This window comes from Lipophrys pholis (assembly GCF_963383615.2).
Source record: "Lipophrys pholis genome assembly, chromosome: 18".
Taxonomy (NCBI): Eukaryota; Metazoa; Chordata; class Actinopteri; order Blenniiformes; family Blenniidae; genus Lipophrys; species Lipophrys pholis.
In genome coordinates this window covers 12,932,363-12,958,071 of record NC_137646.1, presented here as the reverse complement: position 1 = coordinate 12,958,071, position 25,709 = coordinate 12,932,363, and the positions used below count along the sequence as shown (strand labels likewise).

The following is a 25,709-nucleotide window of genomic DNA, read 5'->3' as shown; positions in this document are numbered from 1 at the left end:
GTGTGGCTCTTGAGTTTTGTTTTCCTGTGAAAGGCGATGGATGTCTGTGTGGCAATATCGTTTTGAAAAGCAGAGCTAAAGGGATTTCGCTCATGTCGGTTCTTTACCACCGCTTGAGCAGCCCCCGCGGCTTTACATCGGGAATCCCGTTCACACGTGCGGCTGCCATGCAAGGTGCTCGGCTCTGCCTGAAGCCTCGGTGCAACGTTCCTCCTTCTTGTCTGTGTTTCAGGAAGTGCTGGTGGAACACCTGGAGGTCTGCGTGGAGGCGCTGTGGAAAGCCGAGCGCTACGAACTCATCACGCACATCGCCAAGCTCGTCATTCCCATTTATGAGAAACGTCACGAGTACGAGGTACACGTCGGGTCTCCGGTGGCCCAGAAGAAAAAAAAAAAGTATTCTGAAAGCAGCGGGCGCCCGTCGGCTTTTTTACCTATATAGTAGAAACTGACCGGGCCGATGAAAGACAGTTTATAGGTGCTTGAATGTTTCCATTGTAGTTTGCAAACTCGTTAATGCTTGTGCCTTATCACTGTGCATGGCGATCATTGCAGCTTGAACATGGCACTTTCTAAAATAGGGAGATGCAAAGAACAATGCGGTCTCCTGTGGTTTCAGTCAGTTCATCCTGTTCCTTTCACTTGGCTGTCGAACTGAACAATGGGAGCTCAGGTATTCAAACTCTTTGGGTGTGTCACTTAAAGTTTTATTTCTTAATGGCTTTTTTTTAACTTGATGCAAAAAAAAAAAAAATCTATATTCCCCATTGAAAATAATGACATTATTTCTCATACAATTTAAAATTATAAACACTCTGATAAGTAAACTGTATATCCAGCAAGGTGGTTGTAATAGCAGAAGAAGTAGAAGTTATCCGCTCTTTGTAGCTGGATTAGAGATTAGATTGGATGAAGTGAGATCAGAGGGGATCAAACTGGATCAGGTGAGATCGGCTCCAGTGAAGCTGAATGGATGCCATCTAGATAATGACACATGTTGTGGAGTGAATACTTAAAACCCGGAGCTTACTCGGTTATTGTGAGCTCACCTGCTTTTCAGGTGCTCATCTTGGGCATCAGCCAAGTACTCAAGCTGCTGTTTGTGTTGGCAGACATCTCTATTGAAGTCTTTCCATGTCTTTTGGCTGGACGTTGTGAACTGACAACTGCACTTTAATAGACCCTGAATCATCAAGGGGCACTGCTGCATATCTCTTCTTACCTGATGCCATTGTGATCGAGCTGGTTTGGCCACATTGTCCATTAACTCACAATGTTTTCTCCTTGTTTTCCTCATGCCGCGTTAGCGGGTGTCTTAGTTGTTACTTACAGAAGATTAGAAATGATGGTTAATAGTTAAACACGACTATTCCCGTGAATAACTTGTGGTGAATGAATCGACGACAAAACACACTGCAACGCTTCCACCCACTCACCTCCTGCATTAATAAACCATCTCACAGTGGACCAACTCTGTTGTGTTTTCACTTGGTTATTCATTTTCTTCTCCCCAGAAACTCAGCCGGCTGTACGACACTCTGCACCGAGCCTACAACAAGGTCATGGAGGTGATCCAGTCAGGACGCAGGATGCTGGGGACTTACTTCAGAGTGGCTTTCTATGGACAGGTGAGCCACAGTCTTCAGATAACCAGCTTGTGTTGATGTACACAAACGTCCAAATCAACAGTATCCGCGGACTAAAGGCTGGTTGAACCACCAGTGGATTTCACTGCTGAATTCCCAGGGACAGTTTATATGCAACAAGTTTGACTTGTGCAGGTGATTTGATTTGTTTACACCATTTCATCTCAATACATTACAATATATTGGAATTTGTTTTGAAAATTTTAGAAACAAATTGTATCGTAGGCCTCTCTCAGGATTAATCCCAGAACGAAAGTTCGGTGAAACGGCTTCCCACACCGGCTGTGTGTGTTTCGAGCAGGGCTTCTTCGAGGAAGAGGATGGGAAGGAGTACATCTACAAGGAGCCCAAACTCACCGGCCTGTCGGAGATCTCCCAACGGCTGCTGACGCTCTACGGGGAGAAGTTCGGACCTGAAAACGTCAAAATAATCCAGGACTCAAACAAGGTGGGAGGCCTGTGGTTAAAAACAAACAGGAAAAAATTGTTTTGACGATGGAAAAATGCGTTTTCATTCAGTTTTCTGTCAAAAGGAGTCCAAACTCCAAGTCGTAGTTCCATGGAAGCAGCTGAATTTTCTAGTTTATGTGTTTCCGAGGCACTTTTTTTTTTTCACATATACAACTCATCAAATCCAGACTTTTGTCTGACTTGACATCGACGCTCCTCCGATCCTACCCGCCGCAGGTGAACCCCAAAGACCTGGATGTGAAGTTCGCCTACGTCCAGGTGACCTTCGTCAAGCCCTACTTCGAGGAGAAAGAGGCTCCGGAGAAGAAGACCGACTTCGAGAAGTGCCACAACATCAGCCGCTTCGTGTTCGAGACGCCGTACACGCTGTCGGGCAAGAAGCACGGCGGCGTGGAGGAGCAGTGCAAGAGGAGGATCGTTCTCATAAGTAGGTGGAAAGTGAATCCGACATCAAATTAAAACATTTTCTCCGTGCCACTCGCTGAAACTCGGGTTTAACCTGCAGATGCGTGAAGCTGCTCCTTTAAATCGATCGAGCTTTGCTTTGACTGCATGCGTGTCACACGACTATTATAGCAAGTGACTGCAGGAAGGTAGAATCCTTCTCACCACAATATATTCTTTATTTACCTTTTATTTAGCCAGGTATGCACATTAAGAACTAAGTTTAATTTACAATGTCGTTGTAACAACCAGCACCGTAATTATGTCCAATAATGTATTAATACATAAATAGGACTGCTTTTCTTAGGAACTAAATATTTTATGGAGTTTTTTCCCAGTTTGCGCATCAAAAATAGGTTTTATTAACATCCAGAGGATATATAATATACGGCATTGTCTGAGCAGGTTTATTCAAGTAGAATTATGAAATGTGAATAAAATTAGACAGTAAACCAAAAAAAAAAAAAAAAAAAAGAAATCATAAAGTTTGCTTTTTTTGTCAGTGTCTCATCCTTACAATGACAACTGACCAGTTACACAGTTTGTTCAGTCAGTTGAACAAAGCAGCAGTTTTAGATTTTCATGCATTAAACAGTGAATTTCTCTAAGAGTATTGACAGATTTGTGTCCTGAAAGGCTATTTTTTGTTTGTTTTTGGTGGCAAAATGGATCAAATAGTGATTTAAACAAAAAACAAAACAAGTGATCAATATAGTGTCTTAGTTATGAAATATGGAAACGTGTGAGTTTAGTGGAGAAAGAGGAAGCCATGTGAAGGGGTGAAACTTGACCTCGAACCATGGAATGTTTTTACAGTGAAGTTCAGACGTAATCTGGAACTGAACTGTGTTTCAGGATTCATTGTTCTTCCTGTCTCGATAATCCCCGCGTCACTCGTCCTGTTCTGGTCCGAGTGAACTCCCGCCTGCATTCGCTTCTTAAGTTACAATTACTGAACACGGGTGTGCGGTCACGTGACTCTGGGTTTCTTGGCTGCAGCTGCAAACACCTTCCCGTACGTGAAGAAGCGCGTGGAGGTGGTGGGGGAGAAGCAGGTGGAGCTGAAGCCGGTGGACGTGGCCATCGACGAGATGAAGGCCCGGACGGCCGAGCTGATCAAGCTCTGCTCCAACCAGGAGGTGGACATGATCCAGCTGCAGCTCAAACTGCAGGGCTGCGTCTCGGTGCAGGTGAGCCAAGGGGAAACCGAAGTACCAAGCAGCAGAGCAACGTTTTACCACTCTCTTCGATTCATTACGGGGCAGCGGTTGAAATGGGAGCGTCTCCCAAGACAGTTTAACCAGAGGAGTTAATGTCTACCGGGTGTATACCATCTTTATCCATTAGGATGGAAACGATTACAAATATTAGCCGTATGTTTTTCACTGCATTTTAAAAGGGTTGGATTTCTCTGGAAAGGTGGAGTTGGGTCGCCTCTCGGGGGGGTTTCAGGTTCGATCGCCCTTGTGAGGCGCTTCAGGGGCGAAATCATTCAACCATTTATCTGCACTATTAATTCCAACAATTCCTACAGCGAATTAACCTAAATGTGATTTACTGTTCGTTCAACGACGAACACGAGAGGAAAGATTCATACAGGAGTTCATCACCTCAACAAATAACTTCGGCTTTAATGACGTGTTAATAACACCGTGTAATAAAGAGGAAAACTTAAGGTGCTCCAGATCAAATCAGACGGAGAATTAAATATAGAATTCTCTCTCTGCTTTGATCTGCGGTTCTTTATTCTCTTTATGCACGATGAACTCAACTCGGCTGCAGGCCAAAAGCAACCTGAGCCAAGATCTTCATCTTCCAGTTTGAAAAAGGAAAGAATGACAATCCTCCGAGGTGGAAATAAAGATCGCACAGAGAGCATCACACGTCAACACTTAGTTACAAAAGCATGAATATTTAAACAAGATTTTTTTTTTGGTGTATTTTCGTCAGAATGTTGTGTAGCCGAGATCCGAGAGCCATGCTTAACGTTTAAAAAGCTTCTTTGTTTCTCATTTATGCGTTTTTACATACAAATTCTGAGAAATTTAACTTCCGTTTTGCGTTTTCTTTTGTCTTTATAGAACTATTTTCACATTCATGCGACGACATTTGCGCTCTGAAAATATTGTGCATTACTTGATTAAAAGGGTTGAGCTCATGTGTTAATAGAGGACAGGAAATGGGTGGTAATGGGTTAAGAGACGTGTTCAGAGAGTTTTTGATGAAATACATTCACGACCTTCTCAACGTGCTTCGGTACTTTCGATTAAATCTGGAGGGAAAACCCTTCACGCTTCACGCTCCCGCCAGAAACGCCGTCTGTCTTTCTCGCCGGCATGCGACTGACCACTCTGGTTTTTGCGCAGGTGAACGCGGGCCCCATGGCGTACGCCAGGGCGTTCCTGGACGAGGGCAAATCCAACCAGTCCGGCGGCAAGAAAATCAAAGAGCTGAAGGACGTGTTCAGGTGAGAGCGCGCCGCCGAGCCGGCCGTCGCCGGGTCGTTAGCCGAGTCACCGAGTTGATGTGGTTTTGCAGGCGCTTCGTGGAGGCGTGCAGCATGGCGCTGGACATCAACGAGCGGCTGATCAAGGAGGACCAGTTCGAGTACCACGAGGGCCTGAAGGCCAACTTCAAGGAGATGGTGAAGGAGCTGTCGGACATCATCCACGAGCAGGTGAGCCCGCCGTTACACCCCGTTCTGGAAACCAGCGGTCCAGTGGAGGGACACGCTCTTCTCGGTTCTTCCTCTCGTGTTTCTCGCGCAGGAACTTCGTTCAGTCGTCACGTTTCATCGTCGGCCTCTGACATGTTGCTCCAGCTGTTAAAGCAAACCCTGCCTCCGATGGCCGACAGAATGAAGTCGATCAGGGTTGTCGGTGTCGAGTCAAACTCTCCGGCGGTGCGGATTCTGATTGTTGATGCTGGACATCAGCTGTGAGACGGGACGTCCTATTAAATTAACCTCATTGAAAACTGAATTCCCCTCTCTAGTGTCTCCTGCAACATCGAATCCACAAAATAGTTTGAGGTCTGAATCTCAAAGGTGTCGTCCAGCAGGATGACGGGACGTGAGAATGAGAAGCAGCTGCGTCTCTTCACACACGTTCCTCTGTTTTGTGTCTGTTAACATCTGATCCCTCACTCCCCCCCCCCCCCCCCCCCCCCCGCTGAACTAACCGCTTTGATTCTTCTCTCCAACGTGCTGCACTAAAAGCTTTGAGGATCAACAGGTAACGTGATCGTTCACTGTTCCACAGTTCCACCCCGTCCACCTTGTTTTATTTTGTTTTGTTTAAGTTCCAGTTCGTTTCCCAGTTACGCTACGTGCAGCTCGAGTTTTTTGCCGTTTTTTGGGTGATTCAGTTTCACCTTCACATTCCTGTCGCCTCTCGCGTGTCTCAGCATGCGTGTTCGTCAGGGCTGCAGCTCCTCCAGCTGAGCCGCCTTGAAATGTTGAAGCGATCTTTTAAAAGGAGGGGCCGAAGCACATGCTACAACCAGGACACCCAAATCTGGATTTGTTAACGTTCAAAGACAGAAATCGACATGTCAGGAGTATGTGTTTTTTATGCATGCGGCACACGCTTACACATGCTACCGATATGAAGGACGAGATAACGGCGTCGCACCTTTTTCTGCATAAAGTCAGACCCCGTTGGCGCCGACGGGTTCAAGTTCATGGACACGGCAACGTTTTAAAAGCACTCCTCCATGCAGACGCCGGAAATGCAACTTTACCGAAACGCTTCCAGCAACAATCCGGTTTGAAGTGTTTTACATCAGCAGCCGCTTGATCCTCGCACGCCGTTCACTTCAGACACGATCCTTATAAGGCGGCAGAATGTTTCCTCGTCTCCGTTCCTGTAAACGTCAGCGGGGATATTTATTTAGAAGAGGCAGAAGCTCTGCGAGATCCCATCTGTGGCCCTCGTTTCTCAAAGCGCCGGCGACTTCACGTCGCACATTAATCCGACTGTATGAAAAGAGTTCACCTCTTTTGGTGTTTTCAGATTGATCCTGAGCGAGATATTGTTTTGATACGGCTTTCACTAAAAGCTATGTACTTTTACCGCAATGAAACGTGGAGAAATCGTTTTTATAAAGTTGTCCTTTTTTAAAAAATAGGGATACAGAGATATCACCATCAGTCGCATTCAATTTGTAAAATTGAAAAAAAAAGTCAGTATCAAGTGTACAAATTTCAGTAAAGGTAGAAAAAACATTTTAAGTTGAATTTCTTGTTTTACAAAAAGGTTTAATTTGAGCAACGACCTTAAAATTGCTGATAATGAAGAAGACATTCCTGACTAATTCCACCATTTCTAAAATATGAAGAAAAAAAGATTTTTCTGAAATAATCATTTTTGTCAATAAAATATTTATATTTATATATCTTATATAATTTCAGGATTAATTGGCGAAGTAAATAAAACAACACATTTTTCAGAATGTAAAAAGATGGAAAACGAAATATAAAAGTGAAAAAATATATTTTCTGACAATTGAAAAGAAATCTGAAGACCAAAATACTCTATTTTAAGATGACATGAAAAAATAACATGAAGCACAGATTTTGTGAGAATAGATTTTAAAAAATTGACATTGAAGATTTTTTTCTTGAAGAATTTAGAATATAGAACTGAAATCTCTCAAGATAAAATTATCTTGTTTATAATAAAGTAAAAAAAACAAACAAATGAGAACCTTTTTGGGTGAAATAGATATTTTCAAAATAAATATTTAATCACCAATCAAGTCGAATTTTCTAAAGATGGATTAGAAGAAGAGAACGAAGTAGAAATACTCCAAAATTGTAGGGAAAACCTTAAATGTTTTGATAAATAAAACATTTCAGAATTTAAAAAAAAAAAATATCAACCTTGTCAGAAATAAAGTAGAAAATCTTGAGAGAGAGAGAAGGTTTTTTTTTTGGTAAAGTAGATTTAGAGCCAATTGAGAACAACAAAATAATTTTCATAATAAAGTTGAAATCATCACGAATGAAAATGAGTTTTTGGAGAGTTAAGAAGAAATTTCTGAGGATAAAGTAGAAAAGTGTACACACGAAGTTTAGATCATTTATACTGAAATACAACAATATTAGTTTCTCGAGGATGGAAAAGGTTTCTATGTCGGCGGGATTTTCAAGAATTGTGAAGAAAAACACAATTTTCAGATTAAACTAAATGTTGCATCAACGCAGGTCAAACTTTTCTTCGTTTTGCGCTGAACAGATGAGATAACACTTCTTCTTGTTTGTTTCACGTGGCTGTAAAGTGTCGCCGGGGAGGTTGAACTGGTTTAGAAACCAAGTTGTTGTTGCAACAAGTGAAACATTCTTTCTCTGGGATCGTTTCTCCCTCCATGTCACTCGGTTTGATTTGAGTCCTTCTCTCTCTTCAGATCTACCAGGAGGACTTGATGCGCTCGCTGCTCCAGAACTCGCTCCACGTGTTTCGCGCCATCAGCGGGACGGCCACCGATCTCGCCTGAGCGTCGACCTTTGACCCCCCCCCCCCCCCCCCCCCCGGGGCGGCGCTGGGCTCCACGCCCGCACGCGTCGGGTGCGGGTTCCTGCTGAGTCATGCTCGGCTGCACTGCACTTTCTTCCACCGCGCAAATTTTTTAAATTGTTTTCCCCTCCTCCTCCTCCTCCCGCTGCAACGCCGCCTTCGAGATCTATGCAGGACAACGCGTCTCCACACGACTTCTTCTGGCCCGCACCGCCTAATTTGTTCCATGGCGGTGCTCGGCCTGCCGGTTCGATATCAACCGGTTAGTATTTATGTTCTGGCAGCAGCGTTCCAGGCCGAAGTTTCAGGCAGAACTCAAAAGAAAAGACTCGACGGGTTTGAAGCTGCCGTCAGGAGATGAACGTGCAATCAAACACGAGTGCGATTGTGTTCCAAGGTCCGATGGTATATTTTGATCTCCGTGATGCGCGAACTTTGGGACGAGAGCAACAGAGGCGTTAGAAATGTGTGGAGCGCCAGTCGGTGCAGCTGGTCTCTCAGCATGAGACTGAGAAAGACTCAACAAATTCATTGTGTGGGTTCGTGAAGGGTTAGGGTTCGGTTAGGCTTCCGCAAAAGTCAGACAAACTTCTGCCACCGGGTGAAAAACAGGAAGAAATCGAGCCAATTTGAGGCTTTTAATTTATGCTGATCAATATTTCCAGGCTTTATTTTTTTCCAAGGAAACATTTTTTTCCCACTTTTAAATCGGACCGATTTTAAAAACAATGAATTTTCTCACATTTTCAAATTCTATGTTTTTTTGTTTTTATATTTATATATATATATTAAATCTTGTGCTTAAATGATTTGCACATGATTAAAATCAGGGCTTTTGATTTTTAATAAATGACACATACAGTTGAGGAACTTTAGGACAAATGGTGTCCGTTTGAAAATGTACTTTTGTTTCTATTTTTGAAAATTCTGAACTTAAATTATTAACAAATCGGTCCCTCGTAATTTGTGAGTCATTTTCTTGGTAAACAAAACGGAGACGGGAACTTTCAAACACTCTCTCGCATTTCACGAACTCGTTTCTGCTCCGAGGCCACGAACAGACGCGTTTGAACTTCTTTTATTTTTTTTTAACAAAACTCAGTGAAGTGTCCAGGCATGACCTCGAATCATTTTGCGGCCTTCAAGCGTGCACGATTCTACACATTTGCCCTCGCAGTATTGCAATATTGCTGAATCATTGTTTTCCTTGTGAGTACACTCGGACACTTTGCCTCCCATCGGCTTCACGTTTTTGACCCGATTGTATTCCATAACTGAGATTTCTCACTACGAGAGCTTCCCAAACAATCACCAAAACCTTTTTTTATTTAAAAAAAGAAAAAAAAACAAAAAAACTGCTTCCGGACAAACTTCTGACCTCTGCAATGTTGATCGACTCAAACAAGCCGAGGAACGACGGCTTCCTCTCCTCTGGGTTTCGATCCAGTGCCTTTGTGCTCGACTGAAACTTTTCTCCTCACAGTATTTCACAAGTGCTACACTGAAACGAGCAGATGGAAGAAGAGTATTTAAGCTGATGTACATAGATCCTTGCTGTAAATGAAAGTCTGTGTCCATGTATGTATTATATTTGTTCCTTTCTGCCCAGGCAGAGATTTTCCTTCTGTTCTTTTTTCATTTTTATTGCATTACATGTACCGAGGTGCAGCTGCTTGTCAAACTTACTTTGTAAAGCCTTTTTCAAATAAAACCTGTGGGGGAAAAGCAAATCTGACTCAATTCCATTACTGGGCGCATCAACATCTACAAAACTCTTGTCTTTCAACAATTAAAGACGATCCTGTGATTTAGAGGAAGTTTTCGAAGGTAATTGTTTGATCTGAATACAAAAACTGGGATTCATTTTCACTGCTTCTACCTCAAAATGACTTGGGTGTGTGTGTGGGGGGGGGGGGGGGGGGGGGGATATGCCCATCAACCTCAACATCAGGTTGCATGTAATGTTCTTCAGGATGAACCATAGAGGGCGCTCCTGAGGTCACAACAAAGGTCAATGGATTTTCTCTTATCGAGGTGACTTCAAGGCTCACTTCTCACCAGGACAAATCGCCGTGGTAACTGGCAGAATGCCAGAACGTTCCGGATAAGATCTCAATGAGTGTAACAGCTCCGCCTCCTGACCAATCAGACCTCTTGGAAAATGAGCCGCCCATTCTTAAATGATGGCGAGTGGTGCGCTGGGTTCAGCGAGGAGCAGAGATGAGAAAACACATATTTTTGGGACATAAAATAAATCCTGGTCACTGAAGCTCTGAAGGATGTTTCACCATCACATTAGAACCTTTGGCAGTTGGTATCAGGAAGCACCCAGATATTAAAGGTCTCAGACTCGGTGGTGTGGAAACCCGCTTGGCTCTATATGAGGACGACCTTCTGCTCTGTTTAGCAGGTCCAACAGTCTCTGTCCCAAATCTAGTCAATTATATCGATTGAGTCCTGGAAGAAGCTGCTCTTATCTCCGATTGGACCGGTTAATGCTGTCAAAAATGGTGAGTCTACCCAGGTTGTACCTTTCCCCAGGCCTGTCCCTATTTTTAAATTCATCTTTCTTTAGGAAGCTTGATTCTATTATTTTACCGTCTGTGTGGGGCTACAAATCTCATAGAAGAGCCGAAGCTCACATACACAAAAGGAGGTCCTGGACTACCGATCTTAAAACATTATTATTGGGCGGCGAACTCCAGGGCTCTTGTCAACTGGAACCGAGAGAGGCAGAAACGACTGACAATTAGAAGCCTAAGAGCCATGCTTATTGTTTATTAGCAGCCAAACTCACATTTTTATCGTTACCCTCAGGTTAGACACCATGTTGAAGAAAACGGTCCACATTATGAGTCCTCACCCGCCATTCACCCTTTTATTGAGAACATGCATCACTGTTCATTTACAAGTAAATCCAGTACAACGTAATCCATCAACTACATTGAATCGCATCTTTCCGTCGGTGTCTTCCACATGTGACAATTGCTCTTTTATGGCACATGTCAGATCTCTGGGAAGCCCCCCCCCCCCCCTTGTTCGAGGCATTTCATGCATTAAGCCACATGGTGGACTTCCTGTTGGGTTTAGAGTCTGGCTGTCAGAGACACTTTAGTGCAGACAGACATGATCATTATAGATGTCTCAAATGTGGAAAACAATGTAGGGGACGCTATGGAGCCATTTTGCCAGACACCATTGGCCGTGACCATAAAACACAACATTTTAAAAGATTGAGCACATTTAGGCTGGAAAATGAGGAGCAGTAAAAGAATAGTTAAGTAATAATACTCTATACTAATACTAATAACTATAATTATAATAATAATAATAATTCCATGTATTACAATAGGGTCCCGCCCAGCTCTGCTGTTCAGGTATTTTAACTGCTCTCCCTGCAGTGTCCATGGGGAGTTTGCACGTTCTCACTGCCTAATTGCTTTTTCTTTTCTTTCTCTCTGCTTGTCTACAGTTCACTCATATGTTGCTGTTGCTCTTTAAATCCACTCCAACATGAAACCTCATTGACTCATTATCTCATTAAGAGCCTGATGTCTTCCTGGAGGATTGGACTCTAAACATCCCGCATGCACAAAGTGGCGTCTTTCTCTCCAAAAGCTCTGCCTGCCGTTTAACTCTTTGTGTTCAGTGTCTGCGCTCTCCTCGACGTCATCGGAGGTTGTTTAGTTGTTGTTATATTTCTTACCTCCCACTCGTGCTCCACCCTTCAGTAGTTCCCGGTAGACTGACTCAGTCTGCAAAGTGTGCGCAGCCTGTCAGGACCCAGTGGGGCAGTCGGGTCGCGTTTGGCGACTGTTTTCTTTCACATCCGGCTTTTTAAATCCCTTACACGGTGTTATCTATCCATCCCTCTCTCTTTATTCATTTAGTTTGGTTTTTTTTGTGTGTGTGTGTGTGTTAACTCCAAGTCGGAGCTGAGAGAGAAGAACGCGCGTCTTGGATTAAAGACGCACGGGCAAAAGAGGACAGCATGACGGCGACGCTCAAATTTTACGCAGTTCTATTCACCGTCACGTCGCTGGGATTCGACTGCAAAGCAGGTAAAGAAAGTGAACTCAACCGTTTACCACTTTGTTCTTTATGTCTGACCCATTTGAGTTGACCAAAGTTCATTCAGGCTTCCTGACGCACTCGCTGCCTTTCTGTTTATTGTGTTGATCCATGGAGACCAACTTGGATACAAATATTTAAAACCCCCATGAATACACATGCTTTTGTCAGATTATTTTACAGTGATATTCCAGTTTCTATTCAGTTGTCTGGGCGCTTTATTGTCGTGGTGATGCTTAGTGTGTCTTATAATAACCAACCACGCGTCACCTAATAGAAATCGACAACCGGTACTTCTTTTCTCTCAGATCTGCGTAAATAATTTTAATTTGTTAATTAATTAACGTTACTTTTCTCGTTTTACCTTTGGTGTATTGTGAAGCGCAGGGTAGATCATCAACCGAGAGGGAGGGCGAAATGTAAGACAGATCCAAAGAAAAGCGGCTCAAAAAGAGCAGGAATACTCGTTCTATTTATTAACTTCTGCGTTCACCTCCTTAAAAAACAACAACAACAAACAAAACATCAGACTGGCCTCCCGTGTTGGTCTATGAACAAACGTCTCATCCAGATCCACAGAAACCAGCAGCGACAATATCCCACTTCCTGCCCCGGAGGCGCGTCCCATTACGCATGGGTTAAAAATGAACTCGAAGAAACAAGATGACACACTCCAACATAATGTTTATAACAGTCTCTTTCATTATGTAATTTATTTTATAAATATTTATACATTTAATGTTTTGAGTCATGTTTTGGCCTAAAGATTAATTTTAATTATACTACATTTCATTTATTATTCTGTCAATCAAATCCAAGACTTTACAAAAACAATTAACAATCTTTTTGTTAATTCTTTTCTAATTCATTTGTTATCCATAATAGTCGCCAGGTTGTATCGAGGATATTTATCAGAGTACAAGTACTCCGTGCAGTATCGGACTGATACAAGTATCTGTATTGGTATTGGTCCATCCTCATTATTATTATAATGACTGACAGAATAAAGTTTTGTTTTTTTTACTGATAATGATTGAAAAGTTAACAAAAGCCTTTGATTAAATGTAATATTACTCCCAAGAGCAGCACTGTGCTGCAGAAAAAGATCCATGAGAAGTATTTGGATTTTTGATGTAAAATTGTCCCTTTAAAATGTTTTGACCTGTTTAGTTTGGTCAGTCTGGATAAGATTTGCAGTTTTCTATCCAAGACATGTGAAAAAAAGTTTAGTAATCATCATTTCTAGAGGTCAGACTATTGGAAGTAAACATCATAACTGTATTATAAGTAGCTTTCGGGGTCTTTGCTCCGACCGATCATATTTAGTTTTTTCATGCCTGATCGCACTTAAGGTTTTAATTTATTTTTTTTATTTTTACTTATCATAATAAAAAAAAATAAGTTAAAATTGGCTTGTAAGAGCTAAACTGTCTCTGTATTGCACTGTGTTAACATGTATTTATTTATCTTACTCACAAATATCTTTTTGTCTGGCACCGTCTGGAATGGTTGAAGCACACCAGGAAGAGATCACTTGTCTACCAGCTGATGATGTTTATTCAAAGCCATTTTTCTGAGCTGCACAAGCAGCGGAGAAGCTCTTCCTGCGGCCCTTGTGCTTCCAGCTCCATCCATGCACAAGGCTTCCTGCCCCTCCTGCTTCCACATCACTGCATGAGTGGGCTTTTTCCCATCAGTCTGAGTCTGATTGCAGCTCCACGCCTTATTTATCTCCTCTATACCATCGACACAGGCTTAAGAACTCAAACTCAAGGTTAGCAATCAATAGAAAATGGATGTGGGTGGCACAAAAGAAAAAACAAACTTAATTTTGAACGAGTGAACGCGTGGCTGGGTGAGACTGTTTTGATGTTTTTGGGTTTATGAGTAAATTTCATTCATGAAACATTCTTGGCTCGATAAAGAAAGAACCAGCCAAAAACGCATCCCAGCTCGAGGCGTTTTAGAGTCACATTCTGGTTTTAGATCATCAGTCTTTCTTTTTAGCTCATCTGGCTCCACTGCACATTGGCTGAGCAGTAAAGCAATAAAACCCGGCAACATTATTGCCAGTGAAATTGAATTCGCTTGTAATCCATGCAAAGCACGATATGTCTGAGTTTTTCTCCTACTAATGTGATATAATATCATATATAATATCATGTAATATATCAGAACTGAGGCGAAACCTGATGTCCATGTTGTTATGGTCCAGTTTTCTCCATGAGATTATTTACGAGACGGTGCGGGTACATTGGAGTCAGCTGTACCGGTGAAAAGTGTCTTAAACAAGTACAAAGGTGAGAAAAACACATTGTGTGTGTACTTAAGTTTAAGTATGAATAAGAGCAAGCAGAGATTTCTGACCTCCGCCAAGGGTTGACATGGACACAGGGAAATGACACATATTCTAGATCAACTGCCTTTAATAATTTTTGTGGTTTTCGTGATCACGTGAATATTGCAAAATGAAAATTTTCAAATGTAACAATTATTTTGATCCGGATCAAAACCGCACAACGGTTTTTGAGATGTCTTGTTAACAGACGAACAGACAGATAAACGCGGGTGTTTTTTTAGCCTCATTGGCGGAGGTGATAAGACAGATTACATATTGAGAAGTTAACAGTAGCACAAAGTAGTTAAAATAAACACTGCAATAATAAATATAGTTTAATCTGTATCTTGTATCTTGTTCAGGTCTTTAGTTTTAATTGAGTTTTTCTGCTGTAATTTGCTTGAATAAACTTCTATTTAATGTAATATAACCTAGATACAGTAAATATAAGTCATGAATGACCCTTAAGTGCATGGCTTTTGACTGTGGGACCGAGTCCTGTGAGGTTTGGCTGAGAGGACTCAGGGATGCTGTAGACAGACCAGAAGCTCAGTTTTACTCCCAACAAGCAAAAGCCAAAAATCCGAAACAACCTCAACTCTTTTGAAATAGCTGGAGCTCGGTTGCCATAAAAACGAATGAAAACAACACTTTTTGAAAACTCTCGGGCTCCGTCTCCTTGGTGACGGCAGAAACGCTACCACTACTCATGAGCGCCAGAGCCGTCGTAAATAGTTGTTCTGCACATGCTCAATAGATGGACAATAACAACAATGTTTCCTCCAGAGTGTCATGACTCCCAGTCCATATTCTCCTGGGGCTTGCTAGTTTTATTTTGACGGTCACCGTAATAACAATCCAACTTGGTTATCTGTCCTTATGAATGTTTAGTTCAGTTTCACTTGTGTCCTTGTTGGGCAATTGGTATTGCCCCAAAGTATAAAAACATAAATAATACACATACGTCCAGGAAGGAGGGATAATACAGTATTGTAAAACAAACTATATTACGTTGGCTGCGACACCTATCTACAATAAGATTAAGGTTGTAAAAGTGACGTCAGTGCATATTGCAAGTTTCTGCCTCCTGTGAGAAGCCACAATCAGATCAAATTAGGTACGACTCCTACTCCCCTGTCCAGGAGGGAAATGGCTTTAAGGACGATAGCGTGCTTGTACCTGTTACCCTTCATATGAGGAATTCTGAGCCGAAAGCTGGAAGGAAAAAACTGGAACTCAGCATGTAAAGGGTGGGAGCTGATGGAGAGCATGGCATTTGCCTTCTTGAGTATTGGTCTGTGGAATAGATCAGTTTGTGTGCTAGTGTTGTTTTCGCCATTGTTAATGTTTATGCCGTATTGTTCTCCGCGCCTATGTGTGTGGTTCCATTGAGAGGTTTTCATCAGTAGTACTACACTCGGTAGAGCGCAGGCCTTCGCCAACGCTACATTTGTTTGCGGAACCGAGTTAGCACGATAGCCGTTAGCTCATCTAGATGCTGACTAGGTAGGTCAGGCAGCCACATCACTGTGTGAAACACTGAGCAGGGAGCGTCTCCATGGCAACAGACGCTGATCTCCTTTGATTTACATGAGGTGCCTCTCATCTGCTTTGTATGGGACATTTTTTTCGCAGTTGTTTGGAATTTATTCGGAGACGGTTAGCCATTAATGTCCCAAAATGTCATCGATTGGTCCTTGGATGATGATAAATCATTCCTGAAGATTTCATGCAATTTGGGTTAATATTTTTTGCGAAAAGTCGGTAAAATACATTCATATAAACCAATAACAATAAATAAATAAATACAGACAAAAACATAACCTTCTGCCCCTGTTACCTTCACCAACGAAAGTTGGACAACCCACAAAATTTTCATCGGCGTGTATTTATTTATTGGTTTGTATGTATGTATGTATGTACAGTATGTATGCATGTATTTTACCAACTTTTTGCAAAAAGCTAATGAAATGTTCAGTGATGATTTGTCATCATCCAAAGACCAATCGCCAAGAATTCAGGATATTAACGGCTAACAGTTTTTCAAATAAACCCCCCAAAACTGTGAAACAACAAAAAGGAGTTACATTCATCTCCTTTCATCTCATCACACTAAATTACCATTGAAAATTTCTTGTAGTAATAGCATTAATATCTACCTATAGCATCGATATGAGCTAACGGCTATCATGCTAGTGATGCTAACTCGTTTCCACAAACAAATGTGGCGGTGGCGAAGGTCTGCGCTCTACCAAGTGCCCGTTCTAGTTTTCAGTGTTTTTGCCATTGTCGCGTAAACAGACACTGTTTTCAGAACGTTGCCGTGTAAAACGTGAAGTTTCGAAACCTTTTCACCTGAAACGTTGTTGTGTATACGGGACCTGAGACACTGCTCACCCAGGAATCCAGAAACGCGGAAGAGTCAACAACCAGAACAGACAGAAGACGCCCAACATACGCCGCAGCCACCAGGTGCAGACAATCACACAGGTGAAACACGTCAGTGCAGGGAAACAGCGATCAGACGCCAGGAGCCTGAATCCAGAGACAGAGTCAGAATCTCAAAAAGAACGCAAGAAACGTAACGCGAACCACGAGAACACAAAAACACGCAGAAAGATTCAAAACGGACTGGAACTCGGGATTGTCTCGCTGTGACGCTTCAACATATTCAATCAGTTGTGACGCTGAAGCTCATTGTGTGTTGTTGTTTGTTTTAATTCTTGGACAATAATTTTGGGGTTTGGAGCATCACGCTGTTAAAAATGTCGTTGGAAAAACAAATAATTAATAACAACCAGAAGTGGAAAAAAATTTAGGGTCAAGTTTTCAAATTTAAATAGAAGTTTATTTAAAATAAACAAAAAAATATTTTTTTTAAAGCTTCAATTTTTGAACTCTGTTTGCTGTTGTGCAGCTTTTTCTTCACATGCGATTCACTCATGTAACTGGGAACTGGGATAGCTGGGACTGGGATAGTTACCAGTTCACTCATCTTTCCGTCTATCTTTTCCCACAGATCTCCTTCCTCCTGTCTCGGAGATCTCGTACGAGTGGATCGATCCTTTCAGCGTGAAACTGTCCTGGACCTGGGAAAGACCCAGAAACCTGCCCAAAGGCTGTAAAGTCCGATATATCTGTTATCGGGTGAACAAAAACGTATCCAGCAAAGTGGTGAGCCTCTTTCTGATCATCTGCTTTTTTTTTTTTTTTTTTTTTTTTTACAGTAATGCTATTTCATACAGTCTAACATGGCAGTGTGAAATTTGTTTTGTTCAGCTCAAAACCAGTTTGCTCTCAGCAAAATATCAACTTCTCCGTGAATAAAGACAACACCCAAAAGGTTTCCCTTTGTTTTATGTAAAAATAAATGAATTTGACATTGGATAAAATGATCCGACTGATTACACACATCAGATTCTGTCCCGTCCAGTGCCAGTTTGTGACGTGTATAATCCCAACTCTTGAAGATGGATTTGTGAGCTCAGCCAATCATACTCACCAACAACAAAAAACTTCTTCCTTGTCCAGAGTCTGATCAGGAAAAGATAAGTGAATACTTGACAAGCATGGGCAACGCTGAGTTCCTCGAAATGGCGTGCATGAAGTGTTTAGACAGACATGCACAGTGACGCAAATCACTAATCACACCCCAGCCAGGGACACAAAATTGGAACGATTTGTTATACGACTTTAGGATCAATCCAAGAACCATCCCTCTCTTTCAGAATGAAATGCCACGTCTGAATTGTGTTTACATGAAGCATTTCCGTTTTGGTCATGCTTTTATTACTGTTATTTGTGTAAACAAAGTTTTTCTTGTGGAGAAATTTAGAATTGTTGCTACTTTTGTCACCTTTTCTTAAGAACATTGCAGGTTTATGTCTTCTTAATGATTTCCACATAAATAAGAGTCATCCTGAAGGCCGATTGGACTGTCTGGCAGTCCAGTTTTGGGTTAGGGTAGGGTTAGGGTTAGGTTTAGGGTTATCCCACCAGTCTATCTGTTGAATTTTCCTGAAGCAAGACATTGATAGCATTGGCAAGGGTGATTATAACAATGTAGTAGTTTGGCTACTAAAGCAGTGGAAAAGTGTTAAATAAATAAAGTCCAATGGCAGTTTTTATTCTCCTATAGGCTGGAAGCGTATCATTGTGTCTGAGAGGGCGGATTGTGAAAGGTGAAAGTGTTTCCAAGATAAGGCAAGAGCCTCACCACCACAATGGAGTGTAGAGGACTATGTATAACAACATAATATATATATATTGTACTACAGTGTCTGTATAAAATGTACAGTGAGAATTGATGACGACTGTACAGTACATAACGATCAGTCTAATTGTTACAAATGTGATCAGAACTACAACAATCAACTGATTTTTCATATAGCAGATCAAGAAACACATTTCAAAATTGCTCCATCGCTTTGGAAATGGAAGAAAACGTAACTTTTCTAAAATGCTGTTACTGTGCATGCGCCCCATGGCCATAGTAAATAGTTCACATGTGTCAGTAGATGGACAATAAGAACAATGTTTTCCTGAGAATGTCATGATTCCCAGTCTATATTCTCCTTGGGACTAATCAGCTAATACTATATTATAGTAGCTAGCTATAGTTGAGTCCCTGTATTAACAATCCAACTTTCTTGTCTGTTCATGCGAATATCCTTGTGCTCGCCATTGTTAATGTGTAGTGTATATTGTTCCCTGCACGCACGTGTCTTTAGATTTCATGGGACTTTGATTTGACTAATTAATGTGATCAAAACAAGTTTCTTATTTCTTCCAAGATAGCGGCGTACAGGCGCAGCGGCTCGTTGCTCTCCCATGGTTTAGTAATTTCATTATATTACACATATACGGTAATGACAAATAGATTATTTTCTTATCATCTTACCTACAGTATCTGTTCATCCATTCACTTCAATCATTGACAGAGCAGGAACTATGTGGAAAATCTTTCCTTGGCTATGTAATGAAGGTGGCATTGTGTTGCAATGTTTAGTCTTCTCAGCAACAGGAAGCAGGTCAAAGTACAGGTGAAGGTTTTTCTGAGTGGATTTTGCATGTTCTATATGCGCATGTTTTAAAGAACGATGTGCTTTTCTTTGTTATTAGATATAAGATATGATAATCATTGAGGAAATATTGACTCTCCGGTTACTAGGAGCAGTGAGCTGCCACGGTGCAGATGATCGGGGTCAAACGTTCAGGGACCCACAGTGGTAACCTGCTGGGATTCAAACCTGCAAACCTCCACACAACAAAGTCGCTGCTGCTGCCGCTCTAACCTATAGGCCACCACTGCTCACAAGCTACTTGTTCATAATCTCTTCATTATTTATAGATTCTTATATTGGAAGACATAATGAGGTACAATGATGAGCCAGGGTGTTGCTTGGTATTAGTGTAGCTGATTTGTATTAGTTTTGATTTGGGTGATGGTATTAGCATTAGAATTATTATTATTATTATTAGTATTATATACATTGATTTCTGATATACCTGAATGAATCATTTGGCAGAAAAATCCAAGATGGCGAACATCAGGAAGACGTATCTTGAAAGTTGTAGTATTTTGGCCATTTTATCGTCCGCTCAGCTTTAAATTTTCCAGGAAAACCTGTCTGGCATGTTGTCTGCTCATTTAGGTGTGTTAACAGTTAAAAACCCATCCATGCACACCCATTCATCTGCTCACTACAGGGTGTCCGCTCCTATCAGGTTCCATCACCAGAGCTTCTCTGTATTAGCATTAGAATTAGTAATGGTATTGGTACTGATATTGATATTTATACAGTATAATGGTATTAGTATTAGTATTGATATTGTCAAGTATTGGGATAATGAACAATATGATTTGAGATGAAAATGAACAGTTATGTCGACGATGTTAATGTCTTTGTGCTTGGATGGGTGAGTGTGTAGGGGTCCATCTGATTGCCTGAATATATTGACATGCAGAGAGCCAATCATTGACATGAATCACTGACATGACTATGTCGACATGGGAACTTATGCAATATGTACATTGTGCATGTTTATCACACTAACAATGATTTATAGTGCAAAGAAAATGACTTGCTCTCTGGAAGGAATGGTGGCGAGATAGACTGCAACGCTGCCCCCTTGTGGAAGAGAAAGCACTTTTGTATGTCTTTGGTGGAGGCTGCAGGTTCCTTTTTTTGAGGTGCACTAACCTGATTGCATGAAATACACGTGCACATTGTGCTTTCTTTTTCTTTAATGAAATGTGTTGAACTTCATAACATTCTGATTTTTGGGATATTTTTTAAATGTCAGGAATCAGTGTGTAGATAGTTTTACTCAAAATTGAAACACGTTAGTTTTTTTGTGGTTTTCAGGATGCACAAACAACAAACACGTACTACAGTGACAGCTACCTGACAGGAGAAACAGGTTCGGGTCGATGGGAAGTGATGATTCAAGTTGTTGGCGCTGAGTCCTGTGAAGGCTGGAAGAGCATTAATAAGAGCAGAACTGTGACTACGAAGAAACCAAAAGGTAAAATACAAGAGTATCAAGCATATGTACCATACAGTGATTTTAGGTGATTTTCTTTGTATTGGTCATTATATTTGGGTCGTATTTGTAGCCTGTCTGTACTGTATGTGCCTGCACAGGTCAGCTGGTGAAGGATTTTAAATGTGTGACTGAGCCCGGTGGAATGAACTGTTCCTGGATCCCACTGAATCCGGATCTTGACGTGGCCATGTCCTACAGGTGAGGATTAGAATATATGGAAACAGAAGAAGGAAAAGCTGTACAGTATATGCACAAAGCAGAGGATTTACACAATATCCCTTCCTGTATTACTTTACTAAATATTGAGGTATATGAATGCAATGTATGGTATATACTTGGAAACTGGTCTGTAGCTTCATTGGTGGAATTATAGAACGGACAAAATGATCTGAGCCTCATTTCCTTGCTAAAACAGAAAATGACCCGACCATCGATTCAGGGAATTTGATATTTATTCCCTATAGGTTCTTCCAATTTTAAGGACATTTTAAATCAGAGTCCATAGACTGGATTTTCCTTAATTCTCAAAACTTTGAATGAGTTTTTGAAGCTTTGTTCTAATAGTATTTATATAATCATGATTACAAAACATTTTCTTTGCTCTGTTGTTCCCTCAGTCAGACATTATATTAATTTAAGAGCTACAGAGCTTTAACTCCATGGCAACTCCTTATTTATTATTGAATACCAGACTTCATAATGTTTTACACTCTATATTAATAACTGTCAAGATCCAAATTCCAACTGTGGGTCATGCTATAATTCCAATCTCAATTACCTTTGTATCAAATTCAACAAAATTTTAGATTTTGGGTAAAATTGTGAATTGTAGGACCTCCTAGTGGTGAAATAAGGAATTGCAGAGTCATCAACCGCAAGCACAGGCTGAAAACTTGTCTTGACCACTCCTGTCTCTGTAATTGCAGGCTTTGTGAAAACACAGAGGAGAATATAAAAAGTTTAAAAAGATGTCATCACGGTTACAGCGATGGGATGAGGAACGGATGCTACCTGAACATTCTCAACGCAGACATCTGTGTACTCATGGAGACTGACTCTGAATTAAAAACTTTCAAGCCTGCACTTGGTTGGTGCTTTATATCACATATGTCCCACAAAGTGAAGTGTGGCTGGCTCATTTGTTGTCTCCTGTCTCTAGTAATACCTTTGCCAAAGATGAGCATCAGAGAGGATGGGGAGCGTCTCAATCTGACGTGGACGACTCCAGAGTTTGGCGAGAATTGTTGCTGGGTATACCACGTCTGCTACAAAGAATGTGAAAAAAACCAAGTAAGATGTCTGGCATGTTTGATCTACTCCCACATTTAAATATTAATGCTGCCGGCTGCAAAGAGATGGCGGTTAATGTCTAAATATTATCCATTAATTGAAATTCTGTCCTGTTTTTCCCCCAGACCTGCCGGACCATACGGATACCCACTGAGCCCACAGAAGAGGGCTTATTCCATTATATTATGGACTATAATAATGAGTGTCGCTATGAGTTTGTGTTCAATGTTAAGTCCAGTGATTACTGCCCGAACATGCTGAGCGACGGCAGCGGATTCATGACTTACGGTAAGAATCCTTATTTAAAATCCAACGTTTAATCAGAGATCACCAAACCCAAGCTCATATCTATGCACCTAGATCAATAAAACAATAAGGTGGGGTCTTTTGAATGATCATCTATTTTATATTGGATCTATTTTCTTTGTGCGTGTGCATGCATGCCTGTACAAGAGGTAGAGGCATTTATAGCATTTCACATGCCAAATATGTAACTCCGCATAAATATATGCCAATTCTTACAGAAAGCCGTGTGTGCCTGCATGCATGTTGCTTATGCATGTATATTCTCCATGTATTCTGTATGTGTGTGTGAGCAAGTGCTTTAAGTGCAACAGGTACAGTTTGACCACCGCTTATAGATCTGTATCAGATCTTCCAACTGTGGTGGAAAGTGAAGGAGAAAATAAATCCAAATCAGCATGCAGTCGTTAGTCTGGCCTCCTCTGGACTCTCTTTAAGGAAGCGTTGAAGCCCTCTGCTGGTTGTATACTGAAGTACACTGGAGGGTCTCGTTTCACATGATACACATCTGAAGACAAGTAGATCTGCCCAGAAGTGAGGGGGGGGGGGGGAATAGTTCTGTGATCTGATAAGTTTGTAGGATGAGACTGTGTAGAGTTGAAGTGAACAAACGAATGTGTATTGTCTTTGTCACAGGTAGTAATAGAGATCCTGTCCAGCCCCTGAAGTCTACCATTGTGATCGCCATCATCCTTTCAATCATTATGTCTATCTGCTTGGTTCTGGCCTGCTACTGCTTCAAGAGGTGCGTCTTTTAAGAGTTTGTTTGTTCGGTCTTTGAGCTTCTGAAACTCCAAGAGCCACAATATGTTGGTTTTTTTGTTTTCATCAGATGGTTTCCTGACTTGCAATGTTGTAATCCACTCAAAAGGCAATAAGCCAGTTTTGTGGCCTAAATTGCAACTCTGTTTTCTGTTTGTTTCGTAGATACAGAGCCATCTTTTGTCCCAATATACCCGATCCTTCTGCGATATTCAAGGAAATGATGGTGAACGGAAACAAAGACTTGAAGGTACAGTAAAGAAAAACATAAGTGTTTGCTGTGTCTATCTGTGCAGGAACTTGAGCCCACGTCTTTATTTATTTTTTGTTATTTACAGACCACGACAAGCCGTCTGTACACGCCGATGCCTGAAGCCATCGAGCCGTGCAAACTCACACTGGTGACTGAGAACAGCATCCTGGAGGAAAACTCCTGACAGACCCGTCGTTCACCCTGAGCACCAGAAGGTTTTGTTTTACTCGTCTCTTCTGATTTGAAGAATGAAATGCGTCACTTGTCCGTGGCACCGCCAGTAACCTCATCGCGGTCCTTTCCGGCCACGTCTGATCGAGAACTTTTGCTTTCTGCTGAGAAGTTGCTCTCTGATGCGGGGCCGATTCGCACTGAGACAGGAAGTGTTTCCCAGGGACAGGAAGAGGAAACTTTGGCGCTGCCTTCCAAAGAACTGTTCAGCTCCAAACCCTGGATCTTGTGTGTGTGTAGTGCACTGGGAAATGTGTGAGCCATGATTTCTTTTCGTGTGTGAGACATTCTTCTAGGAGCTGTGCACTTTTCATAGTTCCAAGAACTCTCGGAGGGATGGTACCTGCCACATCAAGAAGAACCCCGTCAGTTCTCAGCACTGTCTTTTTACTCCCTGTTTTCAAGTGGATACTTTCCTATCTTGCACTTGAATGGACTGGCAATGGCAATGGCTAAGTTAGAAATCGGTTACGATACAGTACAAAGTCCAGGCTGAAAAAAGTCTTTGAAACAACTTCTCCAAACTACACAACAATCAAAGGTCACTTTTCCTTTTGGATCCAGAGGAAACTGGTCTCTGTATCTGGCAGTAAATAAGCTCCACTCCTGCTGCTGCCGGGTTCTCTCTCTAATAAATGAATGAATAAGGCATTGACCAGCTGATATTTAAGCATTTACCGAACTAGTTTAATTATCTAATGATATCTGTATTAGTTGTACACTGGCGTCTACTAAAGTTAGCGAGCTATAGCCTGGGTCGTGTTGTAATGCCTGTTTGTGCCACAAGGTGGTGTAGAGAGCCAACAAACGAGGAAGAAGCAGCACAACAATGATCGAAAGTCTTGGTCGCTCCCAAAACAAAAGCTAATTTATGAAATCAGAGAAACAGACGCAAAGTCTTCTATTCACCTCGTCTGAGGGAACAACGGGGGCGTTTATTAATTCCTTCTAACAACATGATGGATCCATCAACCTGCTCGAACTTTACTGGGAGAAACTTCTGACATGAGCCACAGTTTGTTTCTCTTTTTACGCGGCATGTGACTTTGACGGGAATTTGTGGCTTTTGTGTGTTTTTCTTCTAACAAAAAAAGCAATGATGAAAGCTGGGGCTTCTCCATACTGGATAATGAAGTAATTCAACAAACCTGGATGTCACTTAGTTGATTCTGTCTATATTGTTCATGCAAAGTGAAGACATGCATAATGACATTCCTACTTGCTTATTTGCAATGAGATGTTTCATCCTGGGTTCTCTGCTAATTGTGTTTTAACGTGTTAATAAAGATAATCTGAATTATTTCGTTATCTAGCAATCTTGTGTTTTCTTGGCAGATGTTGGAAGGAAATCATCCTGGTCTCAAGTTTCAATGTAATCTGCAGTGAATTTTATTAAACGCTTACAAAGTTCTTCTTCTTCTTCTGGCAGTATGCAGCCGTGAATGTTGCATTACCGCCATCTGCTGGTTCTATCGCTCTGTGTTACTTCCCACCGCTCTATAAGAGAAAGAAAGAAAGAATGCTTGCATTCCTTACAAAGCTCTTGTTAATAGTGTAAGGTTTACAAGTTAATTAATGCATTCACAATAATTTTCAATATTTGTACAATTACTTCCATATTTGTGTTCTAATATTTTTAGATCTGGACATGTTGAAATGGTTAATTAAGTAGGTTGAATTCATCTGAAGTTTTAGATAAGCTCATCTCAGTCAAAACCTTTTCTATATGCTCATTGGACAGTCGAGACATGTGATTGATGAGGGGGGGGTAATCAGGAAGTGTGGTTGTGAAGTGGAGGAGAACTGTGAATTGAAGTAAAGTGACTGCTCCAGAC

The 25,709-nt window shown here is 41.4% G+C and overlaps 2 protein-coding genes across 3 annotated transcripts in view; both read left to right on the top strand.

Annotated features, from left to right (window-relative positions):
* The window catches only part of dock11 (dedicator of cytokinesis 11), a 61,090-nt gene extending 52,921 nt beyond the window's left edge, over window positions 1-8,169 (top strand). Inside the window, exons 46-53 of one of the 2 annotated variants that reach the window (XM_080486441.1) lie at window positions 233-355; window positions 1,515-1,628; window positions 1,948-2,094; window positions 2,334-2,544; window positions 3,561-3,751; window positions 4,928-5,028; window positions 5,100-5,238; window positions 7,968-8,169. In XM_080486441.1, coding sequence (XP_080342567.1) covers window positions 233-355; window positions 1,515-1,628; window positions 1,948-2,094; window positions 2,334-2,544; window positions 3,561-3,751; window positions 4,928-5,028; window positions 5,100-5,238; window positions 7,968-8,057 — 1,116 coding nt within the window. In that variant the 3' untranslated portion in view covers window positions 8,058-8,169. The remainder of the gene's footprint in view (window positions 1-232; window positions 356-1,514; window positions 1,629-1,947; window positions 2,095-2,333; window positions 2,545-3,560; window positions 3,752-4,927; window positions 5,029-5,099; window positions 5,239-7,967) is intronic. The other variant, XM_080486442.1, reaches the window with a different exon arrangement.
* Window positions 8,170-11,806: 3,637 nt separating this feature from the next.
* Window positions 11,807-25,709, top strand: LOC308124046 (interleukin-13 receptor subunit alpha-1-like). Its single transcript, XM_080486827.1, has 10 exons — window positions 11,807-12,138; window positions 17,506-17,660; window positions 20,855-21,014; window positions 21,134-21,233; window positions 21,962-22,122; window positions 22,195-22,325; window positions 22,451-22,613; window positions 23,265-23,373; window positions 23,556-23,640; window positions 23,729-25,709. Exons 1-10 carry the CDS (start codon window positions 12,069-12,071, stop codon window positions 23,825-23,827), a joined length of 1,233 nt encoding a protein of 410 aa, XP_080342953.1. The 5' UTR covers window positions 11,807-12,068; the 3' UTR covers window positions 23,828-25,709.